General features: G+C 38.6%; 1 protein-coding gene across 3 annotated transcripts; it reads left to right on the top strand.

Annotated features, from left to right (window-relative positions):
- Positions 1–332: 332 nt before the first annotated feature.
- Positions 333–27878, top strand: ppm1aa (protein phosphatase, Mg2+/Mn2+ dependent, 1Aa). 3 transcript variants are annotated; one of them, XM_080870594.1, is made up of 6 exons: positions 333–723; positions 1621–2474; positions 2575–2692; positions 6145–6256; positions 6376–6433; positions 23735–27878. In XM_080870594.1, the coding sequence occupies exons 2-6, from the start codon at positions 1638–1640 to the stop codon at positions 23768–23770; spliced, it is 1161 nt and encodes a 386-aa protein (XP_080726720.1). In that variant the 5' UTR covers positions 333–723; positions 1621–1637; the 3' UTR covers positions 23771–27878. The 3 variants fall into 3 exon arrangements, with proteins under 3 accessions (XP_080726720.1, XP_080726722.1, XP_080726721.1); XM_080870596.1 differs by having other exon boundaries at positions 27580–27873; XM_080870595.1 differs by lacking the exon at positions 23735–27878 and adding an exon at positions 14433–19571 and having other exon boundaries at positions 335–723.

Genomic DNA, 27878 nt, shown 5'->3' with positions numbered 1-27878 from the left:
AATTAATAAAAACAAAAATCAAGCAATGGTCAACATTAACTGTGCCACATTTCCCTTCTACAGACTGAAATTGCACAAGAAGCAGGAATTTGTGCAATAACGACATATTTTGACAGAAGCACTTATGCAGCACGTTTGCAGGATTGCACTGAATTAATTGTCATTTTGTACGGGCTTGTTTATATCAGATTTGGAAGCCCGTGTTGTGGTATACATGCTTTGCGAGCATGTTTCTATGTAGCAGCTGGAGCAGCCAGCCACAGATCTTTAGGAATGATGTCATGTTTTCGAATGCGCAACCTGCAACATCCGGGTCCTGTCTCCGTCGCTCCGTGCCGCTCAGGCTAACGTTAGCTAGCAAGTTGTCAGGCTGTCAAGTGGAGAGGCTGGGGCAGACGTTTCAGCTTCCCTTCCCCTGGCTTGGCCGCATAAACCACCGGCCACCCCCCAAAAAGCCACGAGAAAATCCGTTTGAATATTCTCGCCAGCTGAGATAATGTAATGCATCACGGACGTACGCAAAGAGGGATCTCCGCACCTACACAATTTATATGCACCGAATCTTGAGTGACGATTGCTCGCTGCTAACTGGCTAGCTACCTTAGCTAAACCGCCGTATACCCCCTAGTTTCGTCGGTGTACCCTCTCTGGTGCGAACTGCGGCCAGTCGGTCATCGTCCCTGTTGTATCTTCCGCTGGTGTCGACTAGTATTTTGGTATTTGGTAAGTCATTAAATGTTTACTTTGTAGCCAGCAGCTGTTGAGGAACATTGGGCAGCCGTAGTTCTTAGCTGTGTTAGCATGTAGCAATTAGCAAGGCCAAGGGCTTTGCCTGGCTCAATATTATATTAGCGCACCACGGCAGGGAGGGAGGCCTGTCAGTTAGCTGTGAGGGACAAGGGTCAAGGCCCGTAAGTAGGCTAGGCTGTTTGTTTATTTCAGTTGTAGTCGGTACTGGCTGCAGAGCAAAGTTTCTCACTAAACCCAGCAGCATTATTGAGCCTTAATAAACGTGACTATGGTGTAAAGTAGTTCATTACAGCGTTAGAGTTGGTTTTGACCGATTTTATGTCTTGTGATGGTTATCGAGTCTGCTAGCTGGGGCTAGCGCTACAGGCGTGTAGCTGCAACTCTTTACTACCCCAGGTAGCTAGTATGGTGAAGTGGTCTGCATTGCGGAGGTCACAGTGGTTTAGTGGACTATCAAAATGAAAGTAAATAACTTAAAACGTTTCGTTACATTTATTGGTAAACTCTAGACAGCCACTGGCCTGAGGGCGTTTCAGTCTGATCCACACCAGCAGTGTTCCTAATGTGTGGCCAAAATGTGCACACAAGTCTACTATTTTTAGACTAGTAGGGGCTGAACTCAACTCCAAGATGTTAATCTTTTGCCACAAATGGATCTAAGACGTGCTGTTAGTTTATTGATAGAATTGGTGCCTCTTTCTGGTTATTTCTTAGAAAACTATTTTTCAGAAAATTTGTCAGATTTGTACTCGTTTTATGTTTTCACATTGTCATAATTAGACAACATGTATTGTTTTAGTTTCCAAATTGGGGCTTTGATTGGACTGCACTTTCTTAATCAACGAATTTGTCATTTCTTTTGTGTTACAGGCTTTTAAAGGGACACAATGGGTGCATTTCTGGACAAACCAAAGATGGAAAAGTATAATTCCCATGGTGAAGGTAACAACCTGAGGTATGGGCTGAGCAGCATGCAGGGTTGGAGGGTTGAGATGGAGGATGCACACACAGCGGTAATTGGTCTGTCTCATGGTCTCGACCTGTGGTCATTCTTCGCTGTTTATGATGGGCATGCTGGCTCTCAGGTGGCCAAGTACTGCTGTGAGCACCTGCTGGAGCACATCACCAGCAACTCAGACTTCCAGAGTGCTCTTCAGGATGACCCCTGTGTGGACAGCGTGAAGAATGGTATCCGCACTGGGTTCTTGCAGATTGACGAACACATGCGAACCATCTCCGAGAAGAAGCACGGTGTGGACAGAAGTGGCTCCACTGCAGTGGGGGTAATGATTTCTCCAAGCCATATCTACTTCATCAACTGCGGCGACTCGCGTGGGCTCCTCAGCCGGGGTGGCACTGTGCACTTCTTCACACAGGATCACAAACCTAGCAACCCACTGGAAAAGGAAAGGATCCAGAACGCCGGTGGCTCAGTCATGATCCAGCGAGTTAATGGGTCCCTAGCAGTGTCCCGTGCTCTGGGAGACTTCGACTACAAATGCGTGCATGGAAAAGGCCCGACAGAGCAGCTTGTTTCTCCGGAGCCTGAAGTTTATGCAATAGAGAGAAGCGAGGGGGAAGATGAATTCATTATATTAGCTTGTGATGGCATCTGGGATGTCATGGCCAATGAAGAACTGTGTGACTTTGTGAGGTCAAGGCTAGAGGTTACGGATGATCTTGAAAAAGTCAGCAATGAAATTGTTGACACCTGCTTGTACAAGGTATACCATCAACAAACCCTCTTCTGACACTTTGTTGAACTGTTTGGTACAATGGTTGATTTACATAAATTCTTGTTTGTTATCTTTGATTTCTTTGCAGGGAAGCCGGGACAATATGAGTGTTGTGCTAGTCTGCTTTCCTGGGGCCCCAAAGGTATCTTCAGAAGCAGTGAAACGAGAAGCTGAGCTGGACAAATATCTGGAGGCCAGAGTAGAAGGTAGTAAAAGCACTTTTGGTTGACATTATTATAGAGTAAAACATCAAGTTTACAAATGCTCATATATCTTACTTATATTTAGAGGCAATGAAAAATGCAAAATCAAAGAGCAAAAACGGGAAGTGTTTTGTTTGTAATGTCTGTAGATTGGGTCTTAAATATCTGATATATTTAAGGTAGATATTTGAATCATACTGTATAATGAAGCATTGAAACACCAAATGAAGGACTTCAAATTCATTGATTACAGTGAGACTGCCATTGACATCTTAAGTTTATTTGCGCATCTTGCACATGTATCAATAAAACAATATCTTACTAGTGATGTCAAGTCTCTCAAATGGTGCCAGTGATCATCATTTCCTTTTTACCCCCTAATGTTCTGGAAGTATTCAACCTTTAGATTAAAAAAACAAAACCAAAAACCCCCCAAAAAACTTTTAAGTGTAAAACAGGGTGTGAAACTTCATGAAGGGTGTTGCTGACAGGTAAAGTAAGTTTTTCCCAGGCAAGATTTAAATTAACAGCCTGGTTTTCAACTGAAGATATTTTGCATGTTAAGCAGATGCTTTAACCACTACACTATGGAGAAACAAATGCATTTTTGAAAAGTTGGAAGTGGTGGAGGTTCATCTGATAATAGTTTAGTAAGTGATTTATGGTGTCCATAAAGATGATATCAAAAGGGCAACTATCAGTCCCTGTCTTTTTGCATCCACTACGGGGTGTTTGTGTGTGCAGATGGGGTCGAACAGAGTCAAAGGTGGCAGTGGCCTTGGTTGGCAACAGGGAGACTGTTGCCTGATACTTAAAACATACCAGGGGAGGAATTCTAAAATACCTGTAGTGCAAAGCACCTGCAGGAAACGGTAATCCAGCCATAGGATCAACTATGGAAACCTTGGGACTTTTACTAACTTTGAAATAGATTGTTGACTGAGGGCTCTCATTGTGTTGCCTTGACTATAAACTCAGTAATAACCTTGAGCTTTTAGACAGGGGTTAAAAATGCACAGCCACAAATTAAATAGGAGCGTCTGATTTATAACAAAGACAATAAAAAAAGATGAGTTTTGCAGTGAAAACAAATGCAAAAGAATAGTCAGTTTATCCAGTTATTTTGTTGTCACTGTCGGTGAAATTGCAGTCGAGATTCAAATTTGGTCCCAGTCCACCAATGTAGTATCCCAGTGGCAAGTAAAGGTAAAAAAACAGGCAAGTGCTGCCAGCTACACCATCACCATTGGTGTAGCACCTGTTGGCATGATTCCTGCCTGGGCTTATGTTGTTCTGTTTGAGCATCAGTTAATGCTTCATTACTATTTTGTAGAATTAAAAAAAAAAAGAAAAGTAGCAATTGCTGGTTGAGGTTATACCTGTTGTTGCGTCCCATTCATCGTGCAGGAACGGGTATTATAATAATAATAATAATAATAATAATAATAATAATAATAAAACCTGGATTTTAGGAAAATGCCTTGTACTTATTTCTTCTTCACTTTCCGGGCTACTGCCTAAAGGTTCTGTGAAAAGAAGCTGCTTTGGGTCATATAAGAAATCCCGGTAAAGTTTTGTACTCGCTAGCATAGTTACAACAGCTTTATACATTATTTACACAGGGCTTAGTTCTTCTCAACCTGACTAACCACTCAGCTAAAAAGGAACAAAAAAGGATAGATGTCTTTATCTTTTTTGTTTCACCTCCTGTTTTATCTGTCTTTGTTGCCTCCCCTGCTTTTCTGTGTTGTCTTGTGGCTTAGCAGCTGCATGTAGAGAAATTTTAGATGCGCTTAAAGCAAAACAAACTCCAAAGTAAATATCGTTACTGCCCATGTTACCAAATTTTAATGATAGCCTTTCAGTTTTAGATGGTAGAATGAACTTGTCTGGTTGCCAGTTGTTATATCTCTAATTAATACAGTGGGGCAAAAAAGAATGTGAAAAAAAAATCCATGAATTCACATGGTAGGATTTGTAAAGAATTTATTCGTAAATTAGGGTGGAAAATAAGTATTTGGTCACCTCAAACAAGGAAAATCTCTGGCTCTCACAGACCTGTAACGTCTTCTGTAAGAAGCTTTTCTGTCCCCCACTCGTTACCTGTATGAATGGCACCTGTTTGAAGGTGGAGGAAGAAGAATACTGAGTTGCATCCCAAGAACACCATACCTACTGTGAAGCATGGGGGTGGAAACATCATGCTATGGGGCTGTTTTTCTGCCAAGGGACAGGACAACTGATCCGTGTTAAGGACAGAATGAATGGGGCCATGTATCGTGAGATTTTGAGCCAAAACCTCCTTCCATCAGTGAGAACTTTGAAGCTGAAACGAGGCTGGGTCTTCCAACATGACAATGATCCAAAACACACCGCCCGGGCAACAAAGGAGTGGCTCTGTAAGAAGCATTTGAAAGTCCTGGAGTGGCCTAGCCAGTCTCCAGACCTCAACCCCATAGAAAATCTGTGGCGGGAGTTGAAAGTCCGTGTTGCTCGGCGACAGCCCCAAAACACCACTGCTCTCGAGAAGATCTGCATGGAGGAATGGGCCAAAATACCAGCTACTGTGTGTGCAAACCTGGTAAAGACCTATAGTAAACATTTGACCTCTGTTATTGCCAACAAAGGTTATGTTACAAAGTATTGAGTTGTATTTTTGTTATTGACCAAATACTTATTTTCCACCCTGATTTACGAATAAATTCTTTACAAATCCTACCATGTGGATTCATGGATTTTTTTTTTTTTCACATTCTGTCTCTCACAGTTGAAGTGTACCTCTGGTGCAAATTACTGACCTCTGTCATCATTTTAGGTGGGGGAACTTGCACAATCTGTGGCTGACTAAATACTTTTTTGCCCCACTGTATATCTTAACATGACGTAACTTTGTATTTCTGAAGAGTTACTTACATAGCTGTTACATTTGCTCCTTAAACAAAATTGACTGTGAATTCCTATAAGATGCTCATAAAGTCCAGGGCCAGTAATAATAAAAGATGATTGTCTTTTGTGGTTGATACCCTAGTAATGTCATTAACAGCAGAAGGCAGAGACAAACATAATTTATATTATATTATATTTATATTTTGTGCAAAGCTTAGGCTGAATGTAATAGATGAAAGTAGGCTTATTAAATTTTTTTCTACGCTTACTATTAAAAATAAGCATCAAAGTTAGCAATATTTTATTTAGTTGGGATGACCGTTTTGTGGCCTCTGTGTTACATCAGGGAAGAAGTATTACTATGACAAAGCTTTTATTTTACATATATTCACACTTAAACAGCTGTGATTTGGTCTAAATTGGACAATATTAATCTTGTTAGTTTGTTATCCTCCTTGTACACATGGATATATAATATTTTAATTGCTCATATCAATTGTGTATTTTTAGAAGTATTCTGGTGTTGTTTAAACAGAGCTGTAATCGAATCAAATTGTGTTTTCCAACAGAGATAATCAAAAAGCATGGGGATGAAGGTGTCCCGGATTTGGTCCATGTGATGCGGACGTTAGCATCTGAGAGCATCCCTAACCTTCCTCCTGGTGGGGAGCTGGCGAGCAAGTAAGTGATATTTGTGGTTAGAATGGAAACTATGCTATTGTGACACTGGGTGTCATATGTATATATTTTTTCATTTTGAATGAAAACTAGCATTGATTTTTTTTTGCCTTCCCCCTCAGACGAAGTGTTATTGAAGCAGTGTACAACAAACTTATCCCGTATCGAAGTGATGACACAGTAAGTATTTTGCTTTAACTTCCTGCAGATGTGCTTTCTTTGAAGTATGCATGCTTTTGTTTTCTTTAAGCACACTTGTACTAATCCCATGCATGCTATAAATATTCAGAAAGGTAAAACAATGATATTGCCAAGAGATCTTTTTCAAAATGCAGTCAGGGGAGAAAAAAATATGGATTGACTCAAGCAGTTCAGACAATTGTCATCAATGTTTATCTTAACTAAAACCATGAGCTAATTTCACCAATTAATGCAACTGAACTAAAAAAGAAGTCACTAATAAGTGTGGCATAAAAATGGTCCTCTTCAAACTGATTCAAAATGAACATTTCTCATAAGTCCTTTTCATACAAACAGGACTCAGAGCTTTTGCCCCTGTCCACTCAGATATTGTGCCTTTTATCAAATAGGCTCATTGAGTCAGCTACACGTATTAGTGCACATCATCTTGTCCTTGACAGTAAAACTTGTCCTCTGGTTCCTGTATTTCATGTTTGTGTAAGGAAGGTTTTTTAATTACTTAATTTACTTTCACTGGTAATTTCTTCAAAAAAAAAACAACCCTCAAACCTTTTGACTCACTTTTGCTAATTGATTAAATTGAGATTTGTTTTTCCAACCAGTTTACACAAAGATTTCTGTGTTCAGAGGGCACTAGGCTTCTTAGAAACTGTTACAGTCAACTTAAAGTGACATTCTACACTTTGTTCGTTCAAGCTTTTTTTTTAAGGGAATAGATCACCTTTGGTGCTATTTGCACTTTAAGATCTTCACAACTTGTTATCATTGCAGTTGTATACAGATGTATTCAAAACTCAGGGAGGAAGATGTGAAGTTAACTTAGATTATTTACAAAATTACCCCCCACCCCCCGGGTACCCTCAATTACGAGTTTTCGCACCTCAATATTTATCGATAAAGATGTGGTTTAACAATCATTAGAACAGGTTCCACGTCATTTTAGAAATAGGCCTGAAATATGACAGAAACCAGTCATTTCAGAGAAGAGAAACAAGGGATACCGCCAGTAATGTTCCAAGGGGGACAAAGTTGATGAAGATAAAATCTGAGGTCTGTCCTGGCCTTCCAAAGACCGTCACTCCTTGTGTTAAGCAACTCTAATGTTGCTGTGTGTTGTTAGATTTGTTTGATAGATTGTAAAATTGTAATTATACCCATTTTAATATCTTGTCTTTTTTCATGTATGCCTATACTGATCAATTGTTGAGATGCAGCTAAACTACTGTAGCACTGCAAAATTTAATATGATTGGTCATAAAGAGTGCTGCATAGAATGGATTGAGAGTGGACCAGGTTAACTGCCCCATCATTTTATAACACAATGATTATACATTTACATAATTACACTGCCAAATGGCATGCTGGGTAGGGTTAGCTGGCTGGTAGCAAAATGGTCTGCTAGCACCTGAATAAACCTCTGTCACTACAGAACAGTGAGAAAATAGAGACATGATGAACCTATGGACTAAGTGACTCTTTGGAAACCTGTGCCAGGTTCATACTGTGACACTGCCAAATCTGATGGGAAAAAATACAGTGATACTAAACTTCAGCAGTAACTATAACACATTATTTCACACTTCTAAATATAATAAAGTCATATAGGCTTACGTGGAAGGTAATTTATTATGTCTTAAAGGAAAATATGCACTGTCAGCCACTTTATTAGGTACACCTGTTAATGTAAATGTCTAATCAGTCGCATGGCTGCAACTGAGCATTTATGAAATTGCAGATCTACTGTCATCTTCCCACACAATCATCTTCAAAGTTTACAGAGAATGGTCAGAGAGAAAATATGCGCACCAGTTTCTCTCAGTGAAAATGCATTGTCGATGCCAGAAATCAGAGGAGAATGAACTGATAAGAAGGTAACAGCAACTCAAAAAAAACCCCCACTTAGGACAAAGGTGGCACCTCAAACCATGGCGCAGGTTTTCAACAGCAGTATGACCGCATACTGCTGTTGAAGACCTAAAGACCACACCATGTGCCACTCAAGTCAGCTAAGAATGGGTAACTGAAGCTTTAACTCACACAGGCTCACCAAAACTGGACAAAAACGTTGTCTGGTCTGATGATTCTCCTGCAACAATGTTGCAATAATCAGATGGTAGGTGAGAATTCAGCAATTTTAAAAAAACACGAAAGCAGGGATCTCTCCTGCTTTGTATCAACGATTCAGGCTGCTGCTGTTGACATAATGGTTTGGGGATATTTATTTGGCACCTTTTGGGTGCCTTAAGATGAACCCGAGCATTGTTTAAACACCACAGCCAGTTTAGCATTTTTACTGATGTCCACCGCTTTAATGACGGTAGTGTAGCCAGCAAGATAACGTATCATGTGAAAAAGCTCAAATAATCTCAAACTAGTTTCTTGAAGATGACAATCAGTTAACTGCATGCAAACAGCCTCCTGATTTATTTTTTTCTTTTTATGCTTTCATGTATTGAATTTGTTTCTGATATTCACACTGACTTTTTTTTTTTTTTTTTTTTTTAAAGATAAATTTCTTATCTAGAGAGATTTTTTTATTATAGCTCATGTAGCTTATGTTCTTTGTTTAAGTCATCCTTGTGGTCGTGATCCAAACTGCTAATATTCAGTGTTTTTTTTAAAACATTTATTTTTTTGTTCAACAGCCATCAGTTTGAAGCTCTCAAAAAAAAAAAATCCCGTCTCTTAATTTTTCATATACAGGCTAACTATGATTTGACTGAAAATTTTCACTGTTTGATGTCAACCTTTATGAAGACTAAGATCTGCAATTGAACATTCTAATATTATAAACTATAGCAAAATAAAATATAACAAAGTTTGAGGAGTTGAGTGTTCCATTAGGGCCTTTTAATTGAACCTGCTAGTAGTCATGTTAGAGAGTAAGGATGGTAAGGAAGTTTGTAATAATATCCTTGACAATATAGGAAAAAAAAAATACAGAAGAGTGTTTTTATTGTTGCAGCAGGATCCAGGATCATGGTGCAACAATGGAGATATATAAAAAATATCTCATAGGACGCACCCTATGTGGTGGTTTTTATGAAAATTTTATGCAACATCAAGGATTTGCATGACTACATAAATACACATCAAATTCAGATAGTGTATTTTTATTATTTTATTAGTGTACACTGGAAATTGCGAGTTCAAAAATGTTATCTGTCGATGTTTCCAAAGTGCAACACATGTAAGACACATTTGAAATGTGGTTTTATAGGACTATGAATTAAAGTTTCATGTAGTTCCTAACATACATGAGAAATAATTGTTTGGGCAATGTTTACCTTTGTCCATTTAAAGTGGACTAGTTGATGAGTCAAATATTTTTCTCTTGTTTTAAATGACTAGCAGATGAGTTGCCATGGATATCGTTAGTAAAAGCAATAACAAAACTGCTTAACACTTGCACAATAACTAAAGTAACTTAACCTTGAAACCCTTTAGGAGGCTGAATAATATTGCCATATAATTGACTTGAGTTGAATTGGTTGAGCTTTTTAGTCAGCTTCTTAAAGCCCTGCTTTTCCATTGAGAAACCCTAATCAGTGAATTCCATCCATCATTTTGCTCTTCCCGTCATATAGAGTGCAAATTAGAGGGTGCTCCAGTGATGCACGGTTGAGTCATTTGTTTACTTTTCGGTCACAAATTATGAGCTGTTAGCATCTCTTCCTCAAGTACCTTCATAGCCTGGTTGTATTCAACAGTGCTTCAAGTTATGAAACAAGTTTGGTGTTTCCAACTTTTAGTGGAAACTTTTTTCTTGTATGTTTTGCAGTGTACTTTGCAAAACATGGAAGGCACAAAGGAGGTGGATGAAGTATGTTCTTTTTTTTTTTATTATTTTTTTTATTTTTTACAAAATTGTCATCGGAGGCTGATGTGGACTTTTAGCTGTCAGCTGGTAGCTATGTTCTATTGTAATGCTAATGACTGTATCCGGATACGAAATTATCGCATTTAACTACTGCTGTTAGTTTCTTTGAATCCAAATCTGCACTTGTTTTATTTATTCATTTATTTTTTATTATTACTATATTGTGGTGCACAGCAGGGAGGATGATGGCAGACGAGCTATATGTCAGAGCTAGATCATGTGGGTAATTTTTGTAAACACTAACTGTAATAATAATAATAATGGCATTTTAAATAGCAGGGGAAATCTAATTTGAGACATCTTGTACTGCTTTTGGCATCCTCGAGGCATTTTTCTCATTTTCAGAAAAATTTCTGTATGGCTCACATAATTACCCAATTTTGTGTGGTTTTGCTAAGATAAAACCATATCAGAAAGCCGCCATTAGTAATATTGACAAAAATATAATGGCATAACAGACTTATTTAATACAGTAGTCACAATATATTCTTAGTGCATCATATCAATAAAGAAATGTGTAAAATCTAATAATTAACCCTTAAGTTTAAACATTTAAAAATAAAAGTTTAAAGAAAAATCAAATCTCTACATGTTATAAACAAAAGTGTGTGTATTGTACATATTTTTCCCCCCTGTAGGAACTTGGTCAGATTTCTCTTGAAGTGAAAGAAAAACATTTAGATTTTTTCAAAGTTCAAGGTCCCTTTGACCTTGCAAAACCTAATGGATCGTTCTGAAGAGGTCATTATATTCAAATGTAGTACTGTAATAGGATGACATCGTTACAACAAGTCAGTTTGTGAAACTTCTTCCTACTTATATAATTCATGATCAACTATTAGTCGTATTATTAAAAAGTGAGAGCGTTTAGGAACAACAAAAACTCATCTATGAAGTGGCAGACTGCTTCATAACTGCAATGCAGTACTCTAGTTTTTCGTAGTAGATTACTTAAAATATTGCAATATCAGAAATGTGAATGGATAAATATTTTAATGGTACTCTTATCGGTATTGTGACCAAGTACTTTACCTGTACTCTAACTCGGCGGTCCCCAACCCCCGGGCCTCGGACCGGTACCGGTCCGTGAGTCGTTTGGTTCCGGGCTGCGAGAGTTGAGGCTCAGGTGTGAAATGTATGGTTTTCAGGGTTTTTATCGGTTTTCAGCGTTACTTTGTTATCGTTTTTATCTTTTAACTAAGTTTTCCTGGGTCTTTTCACGTGTGTTATGAATAAATCTTTTTTTTCGGTACCGGTACCAGTTTTATTTTGTTATATTTTTCCGCGACACCTTAAAGGCCGGTCCGTGAAAATATTGTCGGACATAAACCGGTCCGTGGCGCAAAAAAGGTTGGGGACCGTTGCTCTAACTAATTTTAGTGAAAACATTTGAACCATACAATTGGGCAATCAAAACACAGGCACACTAGAGTACACTAGGCACTAGAGTAGGGGTGTCAAAACATAGGGCCCAGATGGTCTCTAATCTGACCCACTGAATGAGATTTTTTTGAAAAGTGTGAAGGAGTGCATCGATTTTAAACTCAAGTGTATTTTCATAAGTTTTAAAGCCTTTTCTGTCAAAGTAATAGATAAACAATTAAATGACAGAAAAGTATTTGCTTTTCACTACCTACTGTAGAAATATCTCCTGTCTAGGCACTGAGCTAGCATACATTTTTCTGTAATTTTACACATTTGTTATGTAGCAAAACTGAAGCTTACTGTTGAAGGTGCGCTTCTTTTCCTCATATTAAGACTTCTCAGGGATTAAATGCGTTACATGTTGTTATACTGATAGAAAGAGGAGTTTCACTGGTCTGGCCCACTTTAGTTAAGGGATGTCGAACCCATTTTACATTACAAAACACTTTGATCCTCACAGTCAGTGTGCTGTGTTTCGTTCGTATCTTATGTACTTTCAGTAGATGTTTTAGCAGACTGCCCTTGTTTCTTATCTTAGATGCATAGAGCTTTCCACACTTGTTGCACTCATTATGTGGTGCAGCGCAGCGGCTTGTGTGTATTGCGCAATGCTGCAGCCCACGCCACTCACATACATACTGCAAGGGGGACAAAAGTATATTGTATGAATGCATAGTGGAAGAATGTTTTAATCGTATCGCAAATAAGAAATGGAGCTAGTGGTATAAAATGTGGAAGGCTACACTATAGCCATCACCTGTGATAAATGGGAAAACCAGCAGAGTAGAAACTAACATTAGAGCTTATCATCTTTCATGATTGAGATTCGTTTAATGGCAGTGTTGCTCACTAAATTTGGCAGATGTTACTTCCATTAGCGAAGAAGACATTCATAAATGAAGTCCTAGCTTTGATTTTAGATTAGTTTTAAACTTTGATTAGGATTCTTAGAAGTTCCATAATTTGCATCAGTATTGTGATGTTGTAAAGTGAATCTTCCTCAGTTGAAGTTTAACTTGACCCATAGCAACAACAGGACAACAAGCTGGCCTTATAAACCAAAATCACATATGACACTTGTCAGCCATATCAGTAATGAATTTTCTGTGAAGATTTTATATTGTTATTTTATGTACTTGATACTTTTTACTAGAGATGGACCGATCCGATATTACGTATCGGTATCGGTCCGATACTGACCTAAATTACTGGATCGGATATCAGAGAAAAATAAAAAATGTAATCCGATCCATTAAATATCACGAAAGCACCTCACAAAACTTGCAACACGCCGTAACTCACCTCAGAACGTTAGCACGTCAGAGCAGTATGCATCACGTGATAGAGCGGCTGTGGCATGCGGGACCTATCGGTGGTCTGGATAGCATTTGGAGCTTCGCTAGCAACCCAGCATTTCATCTCCGACAAAGTTATCCCGAGAGAAGTAAAGCAAGTGTGTAAGTCCATCTCTGAATGTAAAGCATTCCTGCGTTAAGCTTAACAAGCGATATATGGAGCGACTGCCTCTCCTGCTGCTACTTCAATCATGAAACTGCTTAACGATCAGCTGATCGGCTTTTCTGTTGCGAGTCCGTCTCTCTAGTTTGTTTTTGGCCCACTTTGCACCAGAAAGAGTAAACCAGCGGCTGAACAACAGCAGCACGTTTAAGCTTGATCAGCTATTGTTAGAATGTATTTAATATTACTTTCTACTCCAGGATCTTTTTCTACGTAGTTGACGCTGGTAACTGTGCAGGGGCGGATCTAGCAAAGTTTAGCCAGGGGGGCCGATAGGGCATTAACAGGGAAAAGGGGGCACAAAGACATACTTTTCTTTCTTATTCTCATTTAAAATGTCGAGCTTTTAATAAATAATTATCTGACACCCAAAGTTTTAATTTGATGTAAAATGAATAGAAGTCAATTACTGTATATAGTAACTATTAAGTCTAATATATATACCCTAGTAAGCTATAGTACTTTTTCCTTTGGGAAGGTACCATCTGTGCAGTCTGCAATTTTGTTGAAGAAAGATGTTGAATCTATTTAATATTTCTTGAAAAATAATTGATTTCTGTGCATTTTTTTTTCACACTGCATCAAATTAAGGTTGATTACGTCGATTAAGCATCATGAGGTGGAGCGTGAGGGGTGGTTCCCCATTTTTTATTTATTTATTTTTGTTGTTGCTGGGAGTTGGAACCCTATTAGTTAGGTTGCTTAATATTTATGCTAAGTACTCTTTAAAATACCAGAATAGGGAGGATGGTGTAGGTTTAAGTTTATTAGATTGATCAGTATTGCTGAACTATGAAATCTTTTTTTTTGCATACAGGTATAACAGAATAGCTTTAGTGTAGTTGTTGTTTTAAACTTGAGTATGAACTTATACAAAATGCAGCAAGATATTTAAAAAACAGTTTTGTTGATTAAAAAACACTATATCGGATTCATATCGGTATCGGCAGATATCCAAATTTATGATATCGGTATCGGTATCGGACATAAAAAAGTGGTATCGTGCCATCTCTACTTTTTACATATCTTTTATTTCACTGTAATTATATTGGCATCAATTTTTACATATCTCTATGCACTCTTGGTCTTATGGAGTTCTGATGGATGTAAAGCCAGAGTCTGAAGGGTTTTTCCGTCCTCTCCTCTCTTATCAAGGACTCTGCATCCACAGACGACATGTGGTAACACAACCTCCTACCACTAACACAGCATAGAGTTTACAAACCACCATCCTCTCAAGACCCACAGCAGCTCAGCTCAGCAGTCACTCTCCGTCACTCTGAGCTTTTGGTTTCTAAGAAGGGAATTTCATGGGAGGCGGAGGAGGAAGAGGAGATGCATGCACACAAACCTGGAACAGTGCAGCACCGGTCCACTCTGGAGTTCAGGATCCCCGCTGTCTTGTCTCCCCTTTATGTTCACCCACCTAAATATTCTCCTCTAAAGTAATCCATAACAAGTGAGTCCACAAAGTTTTCTTCCATTTTGTTAAATAATCGGCTTCAGTAGTAAGATTCCCCCCACCTTTTTTTTCCCTTTCTGTTTTTTTTTTTTTTTTTTTGCTGTAATTAATTTGATTCACATTTCCTTGTGTGTATTTGTATATTTCTGTTTTTGTGAAGTGCAATTGTCCTGTACAAACAGCCTGTATTTAATGCAGCTTGATTTTAAGTTAAAAAATGAAAGAAATGGAAAAAGAGAACCTTTTATGCACTATCTGCCTTTTCCTGCTCTTCTGGAATTCTAACAAATGTCTATTCAGTGAATATTATCGCTTGTCCTCCAGGCACAATGTCTCTGCGCTTTTATTTCTCTCTTTTTTTTTCTTCTTTTTTTTCCTCCTCCTCCAATTAGTCTATGCTCCTTTTAAGAAACGGGTAAATTGTATAGTTGACAGCACAGTAAGCTCTATATCAAACCATTTGAGTCCTAATTATTTTCCCCTGTGCTTTTTTTTTTTTTTTTTTTAATTATATTTTACTTTTGTAAGTAGTTTTCTGTACATGCTCAAATAATAATGGCAAGGTGTTTCTCAATCAAGTATGAAGTGGAATTTTATTTTTCTTCAATTTTGAGAGGTATCTGATGGGTCCCATGTTAACGTGTTTGTCTGTAGATACTTGCAAGCGTGCTTGGGTGTTTGTGTGCACATGTGTTGGTAAAATGCAGATTTGGATGTGCAGCTCAGATTTCAATTTGGCATGGTGTTTTGGTCAAACTAGGCTGGAGTTTAAAAGAAGTGCTCTCCCCTTACTTGTTTTCAGCCCCCTCCCCCCCTTTTTTCCCCAGCCAGTGTTTCATATCAGCTCAACACAGGCTTCATTATTTCTAATTCCAAACACCATTGGACAACAGAGTTTACATCTTACCCTGTTTGATTTTAAAATGTATCTATCAGAACCTGAGATGAAACTAGTAATTCAGTTGAAATGTTTGGAGGTTATTCAGGTTTACACATCCCATCGTGTCATATTTAAATATCAATTTGTAAATGTAGATGAATACCAGTGACCACTGTGGGTGCCATATTTGTTTCTTTTCTTTTTAAATTACACCTTCAGCTTTAGTCAGCCTATGCCAAGCCCCCCATTAGATGCAGTTTTTGTATGTGTTGCAAATATGTTTGAGCTTCTTCATTTTACATCTGATTAAGATCTGTTTGTTGTGAACAGTTTAAGCACTGAACAAAATTTTGCATTGGCAATTTGAAAATAGAAGAAACTGCTGGCTCTAAAACTTACGAGGCTTTCTTTTGGGCATTCAGAACAAGAACAAATCTGCTAACGAAGCTTTCTTGTTGTGCGGCACCTTTTTTATTCCCATTAGTTTCTTCTCCAGTTAAAAACTCTCACCACGACACTGCAAGGCACAGCACAATACAGTTTGCTGCTATTGTGTTAGATCTGTGGGTTAACACCCTCGCTCCACTCCCCTGTAAAGATAGTCGCTGAATAAATCTGTATTTAACACACACAGTTGATATATTTCTCGAAGAGAAATAGTTTTATTTCAAATTTATTTTCTGGCATTTTGTGTGTGTGTGTTGCATTGTTGGAAACCTATGTATGTGTGTATATATTTTCAGCTTAAATTTTTAAGGAATAAATCATTGCTTGAGCTAGGTATTTTTTTTTCTTCTTGTTTGTCTTCAGGTGGTTGGTTAAATGTTTGTGTTTGACCAAGTTTTCCATTTAATCCATTTGGTGTTCCTGTGATTAATACTGAATGGTTCCAAATATATGAAATACAAAGTAATTATGTACTAAATTTATACTCCTTGATTTATCATGATGACAATCCTAACCATTTCAGTACATTTAGATTTGGCTAATTATTAAGAGTGGGAAAAAGACTAACTTTGATAATAATCCTAAGCTACTTTCTAATGTGCTTAATGTGGCAAATAATGCCAAAGAACCCCGAGGTTTTACAAAGCCCGCTTCACAAGTAAAACTAGCTATAAATATTTACTTATTGGACTAACTGTAGTTTATTTTTCTTAGTTTTGGTTGGTTGCTTTTTAAAGGTGCTCTGTGGAGTTTATGATCATTGGTTGAAAAGAAATCTATAAGCAGGTCCTCGCACTGCAAGTGCACACTTTAGAGGGAAAAAAAGTGCAAGAAATGTCCTTGAGGTGATGTGAAATGCACTTTTGCTGACTGCAGGGGGCAGTAATTTGTATATCAACAAGTGGTGTCATAGTAATGTGACATAATGGCCCTTTCACATAGAAATTTGCATTCGTTTATGCTTGTGGCCAAGTGAATGGCCTGAAATTTGTGTTTCGCTGATCGCTGCACACCCTGTAATTCTGCAGGGTTTTTTTTTGTGTTTTGTTTTTATCGTGTGGAACAGGCAAGTTTTCCTTCGCTGCATTTTGCCTGTCGCGTAGGGAATTGTGCAAACAACAATATCCGAGTGCAGCTGTGATGCTGTCGCACATGTGAAGGGCCTTTTTAGAGTGCCAAAGAACCATTAAAATACTCCAAAACCAGATGATGATTTTAGGGAATGAAGCCTAGGAAAATATGATTTTATGAAAAAGTTTGATAGGCCTTAAAGCAAAAATGAATTTGCTAAGACGTGTTGAATGTACGTTTACTGAGAGACTCCATAGTGTACCTTTAACCAGTAATCCTACAAAAGTATGACAACCATCAAAAGATTTGCTGAAGTGGCAGCTAACTCAAGTAGGAAATCTGTGTGTTTGCATGAAGATGTGGTTTCACTGAATGTTCTTTCCCTTTATTAAAATCAAGTTGCAACAAAAGACAAACAGCAGAGTAAAAATGTTTCATTTCCATCTTTTTGGTTTTAAAATTAAGAGTTGTATTTCTGCTAGTATGATACCATAATACTTGTAAACCTGCTGTACTCAGTTGAAAATACTTCAATTTATTCAGTGGATTTGATTTTTTTTTTTTTTTTTTTTTTTTTTGTGTGGAGCAGCTCATATTTAATCTGTAAGCTATTTATTTTGCTCTGCATAGCTTGTATTTTTTTTAAGTGCACTAAGTGTCTCTTACCTAACAACTGTCAGCACCCAACTGCTTGTTGCAATCCTGGTAGGTATTTCTAACTTTGGTAATTTTCTCTTCAAGCCTAGCGATGAACAAACATTTTTCTTTGTATGTTGAGACAGTTGACAAAACTCATGCCCCTGTGTTTTCACATGAATAATTTAAAGCTAATGTCGTGGCCCTTCCTTAAATTTTGCTTGTTATCCACTTCCTACAGTAGAAATGCACCTTTCAATATTCAGAATAGCTGTAGCTGAAATGTTGTGAGATACTAAGAGTGGCCCGTCTATAATTTGTCCTCATGTGCATGTTTTCAGTGATTGCAAATTTCCATTGCACCCCTGTTATTTCCCCCAAAACCTGAACAAAAATTATTCCAAGCATATATTGTTTTTTATTTTTCCATTACCTTAAATACCTCGTGATCTCAATAGTAAGTGTTTTTGTCTTTAGTTCAGCAGTTACTTTTAATTAGAGCCTTTCCTTATTGGTTTTTTTCCCCTAGAGCCCATTACTTTAACACTGGTCTGTTTGATTGGTATAAGGTTATACTCATGTACAGTATTTGCCTGAATTGTGCTGATGTTAACAAATAAGAGTAACGATTGAAGAAACTACTGGAAAAGACAACCTGTTTTAGTAAGTAGGAACACTATCGGCCTTGTCCTGTAAAGCTCCCCCTCAACCCCAGCCAATGCCCTCAAACACTCACCCGTGTAATTTCAGCTTCTCGTGCACTTCTGTGATGCTCACTTAGCTCAAATCTGTAATTGTATTGAGTTCAGGGTTTTAAACATGTGAGGTGTGTGAGAAAATAAGTGTGACTATACATGACGAGTCATATGCACTGATCCTCTATATAATCAGCTTTTGTTTTCTTCTTTTCAGAAAATTGTTATTGTATTAAAAAAAAAAAAAAGATTATAGAGCTATTTACAGAGTTACTTTCGTTGCCTGGAATGCATCCTGTATATTCTTGTACAGAGGATTACCTGGCAGAAGCTGAAGAGATTTTAAAAGCTTGCGCCCTCTTGTGCATATTTATGTACCTCAGTTGTGGCGTTTACTGTGTGACCCTTAGTGGTGGTGGTTTATTCGTCCCCTTACAGGACGTGCTGAGCCTCGCTTCGACCTTTTTTTTTCTCTCTCTTTTCTTTTTTTTTTTTTCTCAGCTCATAAATAAGCTCACCGATTTGCCTTACCCAAACTCACATTGCCCCCCTAAAGTACTTGTCCAACAAAACACTACGAGGAGAAGTAATGCTGCTAACATTACACTCTCAGAAAATGAAATCTGTCCATTTTAAGGTACTTAAGCTATCAGCAAAGTGACTTTGCCAGGTTGTCACCAGTTAGAACTTTTCAACCTTTGCGGGTTTGTTTGGTTTTTCTTCTCTCCATGTTACTGTATCAAATCTGTGTCATGAAAGCTTATTTAATTTCCACTGCAGATGATGTCATACTTTCAACAAATGCAAGTGTTTTAACATGGTAACCTCGTAAGCATTCAAAATGTGCATACATACATTAATGTCTGCTCTATTTATGATTACATTCAAGAATAGCTTTAGAGTGCTGTAGTTAAGTATTGTCAGTGTTGATTCAAATGCTTCTCAGAGGCCTCTGTGAGTGATTTTACAAAGTTCAATAACTGTATATTTTGTATTATGTTCTAGCTCCAAAGGAATGGCGGGAAAAAAAAGAAATGTGTTTAAAAAAAAAAGAAAAGGAAAAAAAAGCTTTGCTCCCTGAACTAAATTGTTCTATTTGTGTTGTCGATTGAACAAATTGCATTCCTTGCTTGTGAATAGATGCATTTTTCTCCCTGCTACTCAAATCCCCCCCCCCCCCCCCCCCCCCCCCCCCCCCCCCCCACCTATCTCCCTCCCTCCTTTCTTTCATTTTTTAGCCTTTGAAGTTTGAATAAAATTTCTAGTTTGCAGAATGTATTACTAAATAAATGGGTTGTCATCTTGTACCTCTCATTTAATCACTTTTATCTGTCGGGGCCTGTTGTCCGAATGACACGTTCTCTGCAGTTAGATTATGTAACGCCAAACATTTTATTAAAAGCTGTCTCAGCTGTGAAAGTGAAGGGTTACAGGAAAAATCGGGAACAACATGCTTAATAAAAGAAAATCAGATGAGTTCATCATTTTTTTTCTTTTTTCTGTGTCCATGAAACCCAGTGTTTTCCTCATCCAGATGTGAGATGCCTTCACAACAGCTGTATGTGTTGTTCATCTGGATTCTCTGAATATTGCCTGGTATTTATTTATTTTAGGAAAATCTAATCCTTAGCTCTGTCAAAGTGTAATGACAGTGTACATTCAACTTAATGCCTCAGTTTGTGTATTGCTACATGCTTTGAGCTGTGATCTCCGAAGCACAAGGATGTCGCAGACTGGCAGTGTCAAAGTTGTTCCTTTCTCAACGCCTTTTCTGCCGGGGTGTGGTGAGAGCAGCATGTACTATGAGGGGCTTGATCTCAGAGAATGGCCAGGCCAGTCCACGACAACTGGGATTAAGAACTGCGGGAGGGATTACTTTAAATGTCAACATAATGTCAGGAGCTGTGCTAGAAGGTCAAACGTTCAAATGGTGCTCAGTGGCAAGCAGTTAATAGATCAGGCACAATTTGGATTGTTGTGGCTCCTGTGATGAATTGACTAGCATGCTTAAACAAGGTAGAACATGCTTCCCAAATAATATCCATAGAAGGAAGAACTATTAATATTTTGTCTAAATGATTGTTATGAGAAAGACAGAATATGATTTCTAATTTCTAGACTTTTCCAGTGCCATAGATAAATTAGATCCTTTAGAAAGTACAGTACAATGCAAAACAATGTCCTAATCAGAGTGCCAACTAGCCAGAGGGGGGCAGTGTTAATAACCAAGACTGATTAGAGAGGCCAGCAGAAACACTTAAAACTGTGATGCACAGTTCTCTGAAATCTGATTGATTAAAAACCGTGTTTATTCAGTGATTGTATTTTTAAAATGTTTTTAAGCAGAATTTAATGCTGGGAGGTTTAAAGGTTTAACTAGAAACTAGGAGCAGATGTATAATCCAAATATCAGCAATAGACACTGCAGGTTATTGGTAGGGTTGCAGAAGCTTATTGTGGTGCTCCTTTTAAATTTGTAGAATGATATCTGTCCTCCCGACATGAGGAAAAGCAGCTGATACCTCTGCAGCAAAAGTGGCAACGAGAGCTCTGATACGCACTTGTTTTTAAGCATGTGCATTCCTCTCAGAGAGCCGTTTGAACTGCACAAAATGTGACTCATTAGATCTCGGGCCACCTGTGCACCCATAATGAATCACGCTGCCCTTGTATTCCTCCACATCAAAAAAAGCGGCCGCTGCGACAGAGGCCATCATCAAATGGAGCTGGCTCGTCATCTGCCTGCCATTGTTGAGCGCATGTCATGCTCTGCTTCTCATGGCGGAAAAACCCATCAGAGCTTGACTAATGCAGCCATGCAGACGCAGCAGTAAGAGGTGGGGGTGGTAGGGCGCACTGCATACTGTGTGTGCATGGTCTCTGCACTGAGGTCACTGAGCTCCACATTTGTTAATTTGCTTCAGAGTGCACTCAAATCAGACTTTTTCTTCTTTTTTCCCAGGGCTGCTCAGTATAAAAATTTCAATGCAAAATTTTGTGTAATTTAAGCACAGAAAGGAAAGTGAGAAAATAGAGTATTGTTTTATCACAGTCTACAATATTTGGTATCTGTTCTCCAAACCCGCTGCTTCTCCCCCACCCGCCATGCTTTCCTTCTCCATTTCCTCTTTCTGTGAGTGCTCTTGTTGCCCGAGGTCAGTTTGTCACGGAGAACACAAGCTTTTCTCACTTGGACGCAGCGATTCAATGATTGGTGTGTACAAACAATCATATCAGGCAGGGATGACATGCACCCTCCTCTCTCCTACAGACATGGAATATGTCCTTCCTGCTCTCTGTGCTACTGTCTGTCTCTTACTCACACTCTGTGGGAGTGACTGTCCCCTGCATGAGATGGGTTACACAAGCCTCTGCCTTGGGAATCCCGGTCCTGCTCATTATCCTTCGCCCCTGAGACACAGCTCATTGTAAATTAGGACATCAAATCGGGCTCGTTAAAGAGCCACAGATACACTCATTAGCATTGGCACCTTTCCTCTTTAGTGCCTGTATCAGCATTCGCTCCCACCACCTTATATCCTGTTATTCCCTCGCGCTGACTGGAAGGTTTAGGATTAATGTCAGTTCTAGCCAACGGGTTAGCACAGTTGTGCTTCAGATATGGGACTGATTGATCGATGGTGGCGGGAAGCTGTGGAATTTGTTGACAGCTGCCAACTATCCCCACCACTTCTATTCATATTTCATTGTGTGGAAGGGGAGGGGGAAAAAAAAAACCTGTCTCAGAATAACTCGTCTGGCAAGTGGCTGACTAGTTGTTTCACAGCTACAAGGGATTAGCAAAATGACTGAGACATCTCGAACCTTGCAAAAGATGCCTAGTTGGTTGATTTGTCAACATTTTTGCTGATTTTGAGCAAAAAAATGACCATGACTTGGATGCGTATTTGCTTTATGTATAGGTGAAAGTGACTCTTCTCTTTGGCGTCATGCTCTGTATCAGTTTGTGCACTTACATAAGGATACACATGCCCAGCCTCCAACATGCAGGTGGCAGCAGCCGCACGGCAACAAAGGCAGTGAAGAGGAAGGCCGCTTGTGTTTAACAATTTTGTTAAACTTGAAGGATGCAGACAGTGTATTTTGGTAAGTAAAACACATTTTATTTATTTAGATTAAAAAAAGCAGCAGAAGGAGAGCTCCACAGTCTTGTAGACTACATGCCATGCTGACTTTACAGTATTACCATACCTGCATCTAATCAAAGTTACACTGATGTAATGCAACTTACTTTTTTTAATCTAATGTTTTAAATTGGGAATTTGTAAAAATGTCCTCCACAGGCAGCATTTTCAATGCCAACGATCAAAAACGGCAAACTTGGGGACCTCTTCTGATTTTAGAAGGAAAATGTTGCATTTCAAGAGCCCACATGGGCTCGTGTCCAATGAGATAGACACCTGCCTTGGCATGGTTGGTTGGCTGCAGGACTGGAAGACTCCAACAGCTTGGAAAAATGTGTTTGATTGGCAGGCAAGTGAAGTGCAACAATTGATGGCATTTGACCGTGAGCATGAGGGAACAATGAAATGAAATGAGTGGAGACTTGGGACAGGCCCTAATGAGCCATCTTCGCCTTAGTGGTGTTGCAACCATGGATGTCCTGGTTTCTTTGCTGATGTCTGTTCCTCTTTAGATGTGATGATTTATGCAAAATGAGTGTATCAGGTAGTGGGCTTGTCTCACAGAAGCAAACCATGCATCTTCAAATAGACCAACATGGAATGGAAACTTTCAGATATGGGGAGCAAAATTATAGACCTGACAGGAGCAAATATAATAGCTTGTCCTGAACTTCCATCAGTCTTGTGTCAATCCATACCAGCCACACTCCATGTGTGTAAGACCCAACTGCTCTTTACTGTGAAAATATGTCAGCATGATTCATATCAAACATTTGTTCTTTTTGTACCTGACTGGAGATTTTCTCATATCCAGCATGCTCTCCTATCTGTCATTGAGCTGCAGTAAGATAGAAATCTGAGCATGCGGTTCTTGTCATCATGCTGTCTCAGTGGGTCCTCAATGATTAATTGCTTAAAAGAAGAAGAAGAAAGAAACAGATAATGTCACAAGGATTTAGTCTCTTTTTCATACATTTTCCCCATCTCCTCTGCATGCTGTCTGACCTCTGGTAGCATGCAGCCAGTGGGTGATTGAGTCATCCCTCTTGCATGTCGTCACTTCACTTCATCCGTGTCTATAAACTTCACCTCATCTTCATCCTGCTCTTCTCCTCCCCCAGGACCCAGTCATCCTCCTCTTCCGTGGTTTCAGCTAAAATGAGGGCTAATCAGAACATGTCAAGCAAGCATTAGTTGCCACGCATTTGTCGATCACTGTAATTATCCACCCTCACTAAATAATTTATTTAATGTGGTTTACATCTCCAAAACACAAGTAGTCATTCATCGTTTCACTCCCGGCGTGTTCAGCGTCCAGTCTTTTCAAACTGTTATGTAAGTATAATTTTAAATACAGTATAAGACAAAGATGGAAATTCATAAGTTATTATGGAGGGGTTTTAACTTAATATGTCTACAGACCAACTATTTTAACAACATAGCTGGAAAAGAAATCCACACAAAACCGATTTAGTAACGTGTTAAAGGTGTGTGTGATGACTGTTTTACTCTTGTAGTCTGCAAATCATGAAAAAAAAGCTGTCATTCAAACTCTATTATTGAGTTCTCTGTTATCACACTACAGGAACATTTTCTACAAAACAGACATTGCAGGTATGCAAGGACACTTCAGAGGCCTAAGGCTCAGATAAAGGCAGTTGAGCTGTATGAACCTGTGAAATTCAGTTCACAGGTTTTAATGAAATTATAAAAGACAGCATCATCAGGGCCAGCCAGACTAAGGGAAACACCTGAAGTGGTTTAGTTTTGTCTTCTTTTCTAGAAAACATCTCATAACAAGTTTTAAGACAAAACTGAGTAATATGAATAAGGCTATAAAGGTATATATAAATATATGTCCTGCCAGTTTATAGAGGTGCAGAGGTGGTGATTGATTTATTGCAACCATTTTTTCCAGGGTGAAATGACTGTACAGCATACTTCTTTAATGACTTTAACAAAATAAGGATTGCGTGCACAAGTCTGAAATTATTTTGGACTTTCTCTAATTCACATACAGTCAAATTGTAAACAAAGAGGCTCAAATATATACATACACCCATCTTTAATAACTGGTGCTGAAAATTCTGTGATGCCTTTCTTTAGTATTCAGAATCGACTAGAGCTGGTTCTTTCTCTTTGCCAACATAAAATGATTTGTTTGACAGCACTCATCGGATTGATCATAATTCAGAGCAGTGAGAACGTCCAAGCAACTCTGTGAAGATCTAAAATAGAGAATTTACATATGTTGGGAAGGTCTCTTGGAGCTATTTCTAAACAACTGGCGATTCCAGGATCATCAATTAAATAGTTTTATATAAGTACAAGTTATTCACATATGTCACTGACACAAACCAGCCAAGGTTTGGAGGAAAATTCAATCAATCACCCTCAGATGAGAATAAATTGGTTAGGACCTTCAGGAACAACGAAGGAACCAACAAAGCTCAAGCCTGTCATGAATTGAAATATGTGGAAACACCAGCATCACTGTCTACAGTGAACCGCGTTTTACATCACCTGTACTGAAAGGGTGCTGACCAAGAAAGAAGCTCCTGCTCCAAAACCTTCAAGCTAAACTCTAATTTGTAGCTGCCCACGTGAAAAAGCCAAACGCCTTCTGGAGGAAATTTTTGTGATCAGATAAGATGAAAATTGAGCTATTTGTATAAATCACCAGGTAAATGTTTATAGGAGTAAAGGTGAGGCTTTCAACCATAAAAACTCTGTACCAGCTATCAAGCATATAAGTGATAGCATCATGCTCTGGTGCTGTTTTGATGCCAGTGGTGCTGGAACATTGTGCAGAGTTGATGGAATAATGAAGCAAGCAGTACTACCTTCAAATTTTTCAACTTCAACTCAACAGGTAGACAGTGTAGTGTTCCAACAGGTCAGTGATCCCAGAAATATATCAAAACTGGTTTTGTAATGGATAAAGCAGCCTAGCATTAGCAGCCTAGTTTCTGGAATGGCCTTTCCAAATTCCAGGCTCACCCAATTGAAAATTTCTGTACTATGCCTAAATCCAGCTCCGTCTCCGAAAACTAACGAATTTAAATAAACTCTGCTATTTCTGCCAAGAGGAGTGGTCAAATATCCTGCCCGGATTATGCCAGAAGCTTGTTGATGGCTACAAAAACCATCTGATCAAGGTGCAGCTTGCTAAGGAATATTTAACCAAATATTACTGCAAATGTGCTTATATATTTGAACCTATATGTGAAATTTTGACCGCAGGTGTATTAGAGAGATACACCTGGTGTCAAACTTGTACACCCAATTCTTGTTTTTTAAAGTCACTAAAGATATATGCTGTACAGTTATTCCACCTGGAAAAACAACAGCTCAAGGAAACCATTAAAGCACAAAATTACCATAACATTCATCCCTCTGATGAGTCTGTGTAAACTTCTGACCACAACTGTATCTGGCTCTTGAAGTATTGCCCCTAGTTGCAGCTACTAAACTGTAAAACTCCTCTTAGTTTGCTGCTAAATGGTTTATTTTTAGTGCTTTTGCCTTTGCATACAAGTTTTGTTTCTGATTAGCTTAGTCAGGATTTTTTCCCCCCTTTACATCATGGACTAGAAGTAGTAAATCCCATTTTTAAAGGAACCAGGCCAGTAAATGGAGTCACAGCAGTAATATTCACTGTAAGTCTACAAAGCAGCAGGGTCAACTCTTGCAGCTTTTCCACTGGACCAGTGTTGACAAGTCACTGTTTCTATGCCAACAGTGTATTCAGCGAAGGTGATTTTGAAATTGCCTTCATGTTGAATGTTAACAGGCGTTTATAGGGGCTTTATGTTTTAAAGCCCTAAATACATGTTGCTGATAGAGAGGAATCACATGAGCTGTACAACCCCTGGCAAAAATGATGCAATCAACACACTTAGAAGATGCTCACTTGACTGTTTTTACTATTAACGACTAAACAAATCACAAAACTGTTCCTTTTTTGATCAATAACTGAACATTCTTGATGCATGTTAATGACACATTTTTCCCCAAATCCAGTAAACGAAAAACAGTCGGAACATCTTTTAATCTTTTTTATCTAAAACAAATATAGACAAATCTAAATCTGCAAAATAGTCTGCAGTTAAAAGAGAGTGTTTGCAGACCACAGTGAGTTATTGCGCTTGATGTAATGAAAGGAAGCATGGCTCTAACAAGAGAGCTGTCAGTTGAAACAATGGAAATGATTATACAAGTCTTTCAAGAAGGAAATCCAGCATGTTGGTTTAGCCATTCAGCTTTGTCTAAAATGGTGAGAAATGGTGAGCAAGTAGATTAATTTGATGTTGGGGTGAAAAAAAATTGAATCCCGGAAATTGAACTTTGTTGCAGCCATTCAGGGTTTTATGGTGGGTGGGCAAATTCACTATTCTTCAATTTCCACCTTGAATTTTTATTGAAGTTGAGATCTGGACTGTTTGCTGGCCGTGTTATTGAGCCGTTATGCCTTTCCTGATGAAAAGCTTTAAGGCTTTTTGCTCAGGGAAATGAGAAAAATGTCTAAAATGTAATTGTCCATCTGTGCATTTACTGTAGAGGTAAAGCTTGCCATCTCCTCTGGAACTTTAGCTAACGTGACCCCGTAGCATAAACGAGTAGAGGAGAATCTGTTTGTTTGCGCTTACATCTTTTATATGTGTGAAATTTCCAGATATATATTTTATAGCCTTTCAATTTAGTTTCTGCTTGGTCCAAATGTTAAACACGGCTGACTGGGAGTAGTCAACATATTTTGCAATACTCTGTGCTCCTGTTGGGGGCATGCTTCCTTTAAAGCAATCAGGTGCAACAGCTCAGCGAGGTCCGCCATCGCAGACTATTTTGCATATTTTGATTTGTGGAGGTTTGTTTTAATAAAGCATATTTCCTCTACCTAACCTTGCTAGGGTTTGTGCTTCTCATTTTTTCTTGGTCCATCATTAAACTTCACCTCAATCAACAGTGGTGCTGAGCTAAGTTGCTGATTTAAAGGCTGAATCTTTCCTGAGCGACGGACCCAAGCACTTCTGTTCCTGCTTGTACGACCACAGATCATTTAACCAACACAGCCTATGGATCAGCACTTAAATCCAAAGCTTAAAGCTGTACTGTACTTTATTGAACTATGTTGTATCTTCTGGTCAAAATCAAGGCCTGAAGATCTGATAGGAACAAATCACAGTCACATAATGTTCTGTCTGAATCTGTGTCCATAATTAAAACCTTGAACTGTTGCTCTCCATCGTGTGTTGTGTTCTGTTG

The sequence above is a fragment of the Rhamphochromis sp. 'chilingali' genome (assembly GCF_963969265.1).
Source record: "Rhamphochromis sp. 'chilingali' genome assembly, chromosome: 21".
Classification (NCBI taxonomy): Eukaryota; Metazoa; Chordata; class Actinopteri; order Cichliformes; family Cichlidae; genus Rhamphochromis; species Rhamphochromis sp. 'chilingali'.
This window is presented reverse-complemented; position numbering and strand designations above follow the sequence as displayed.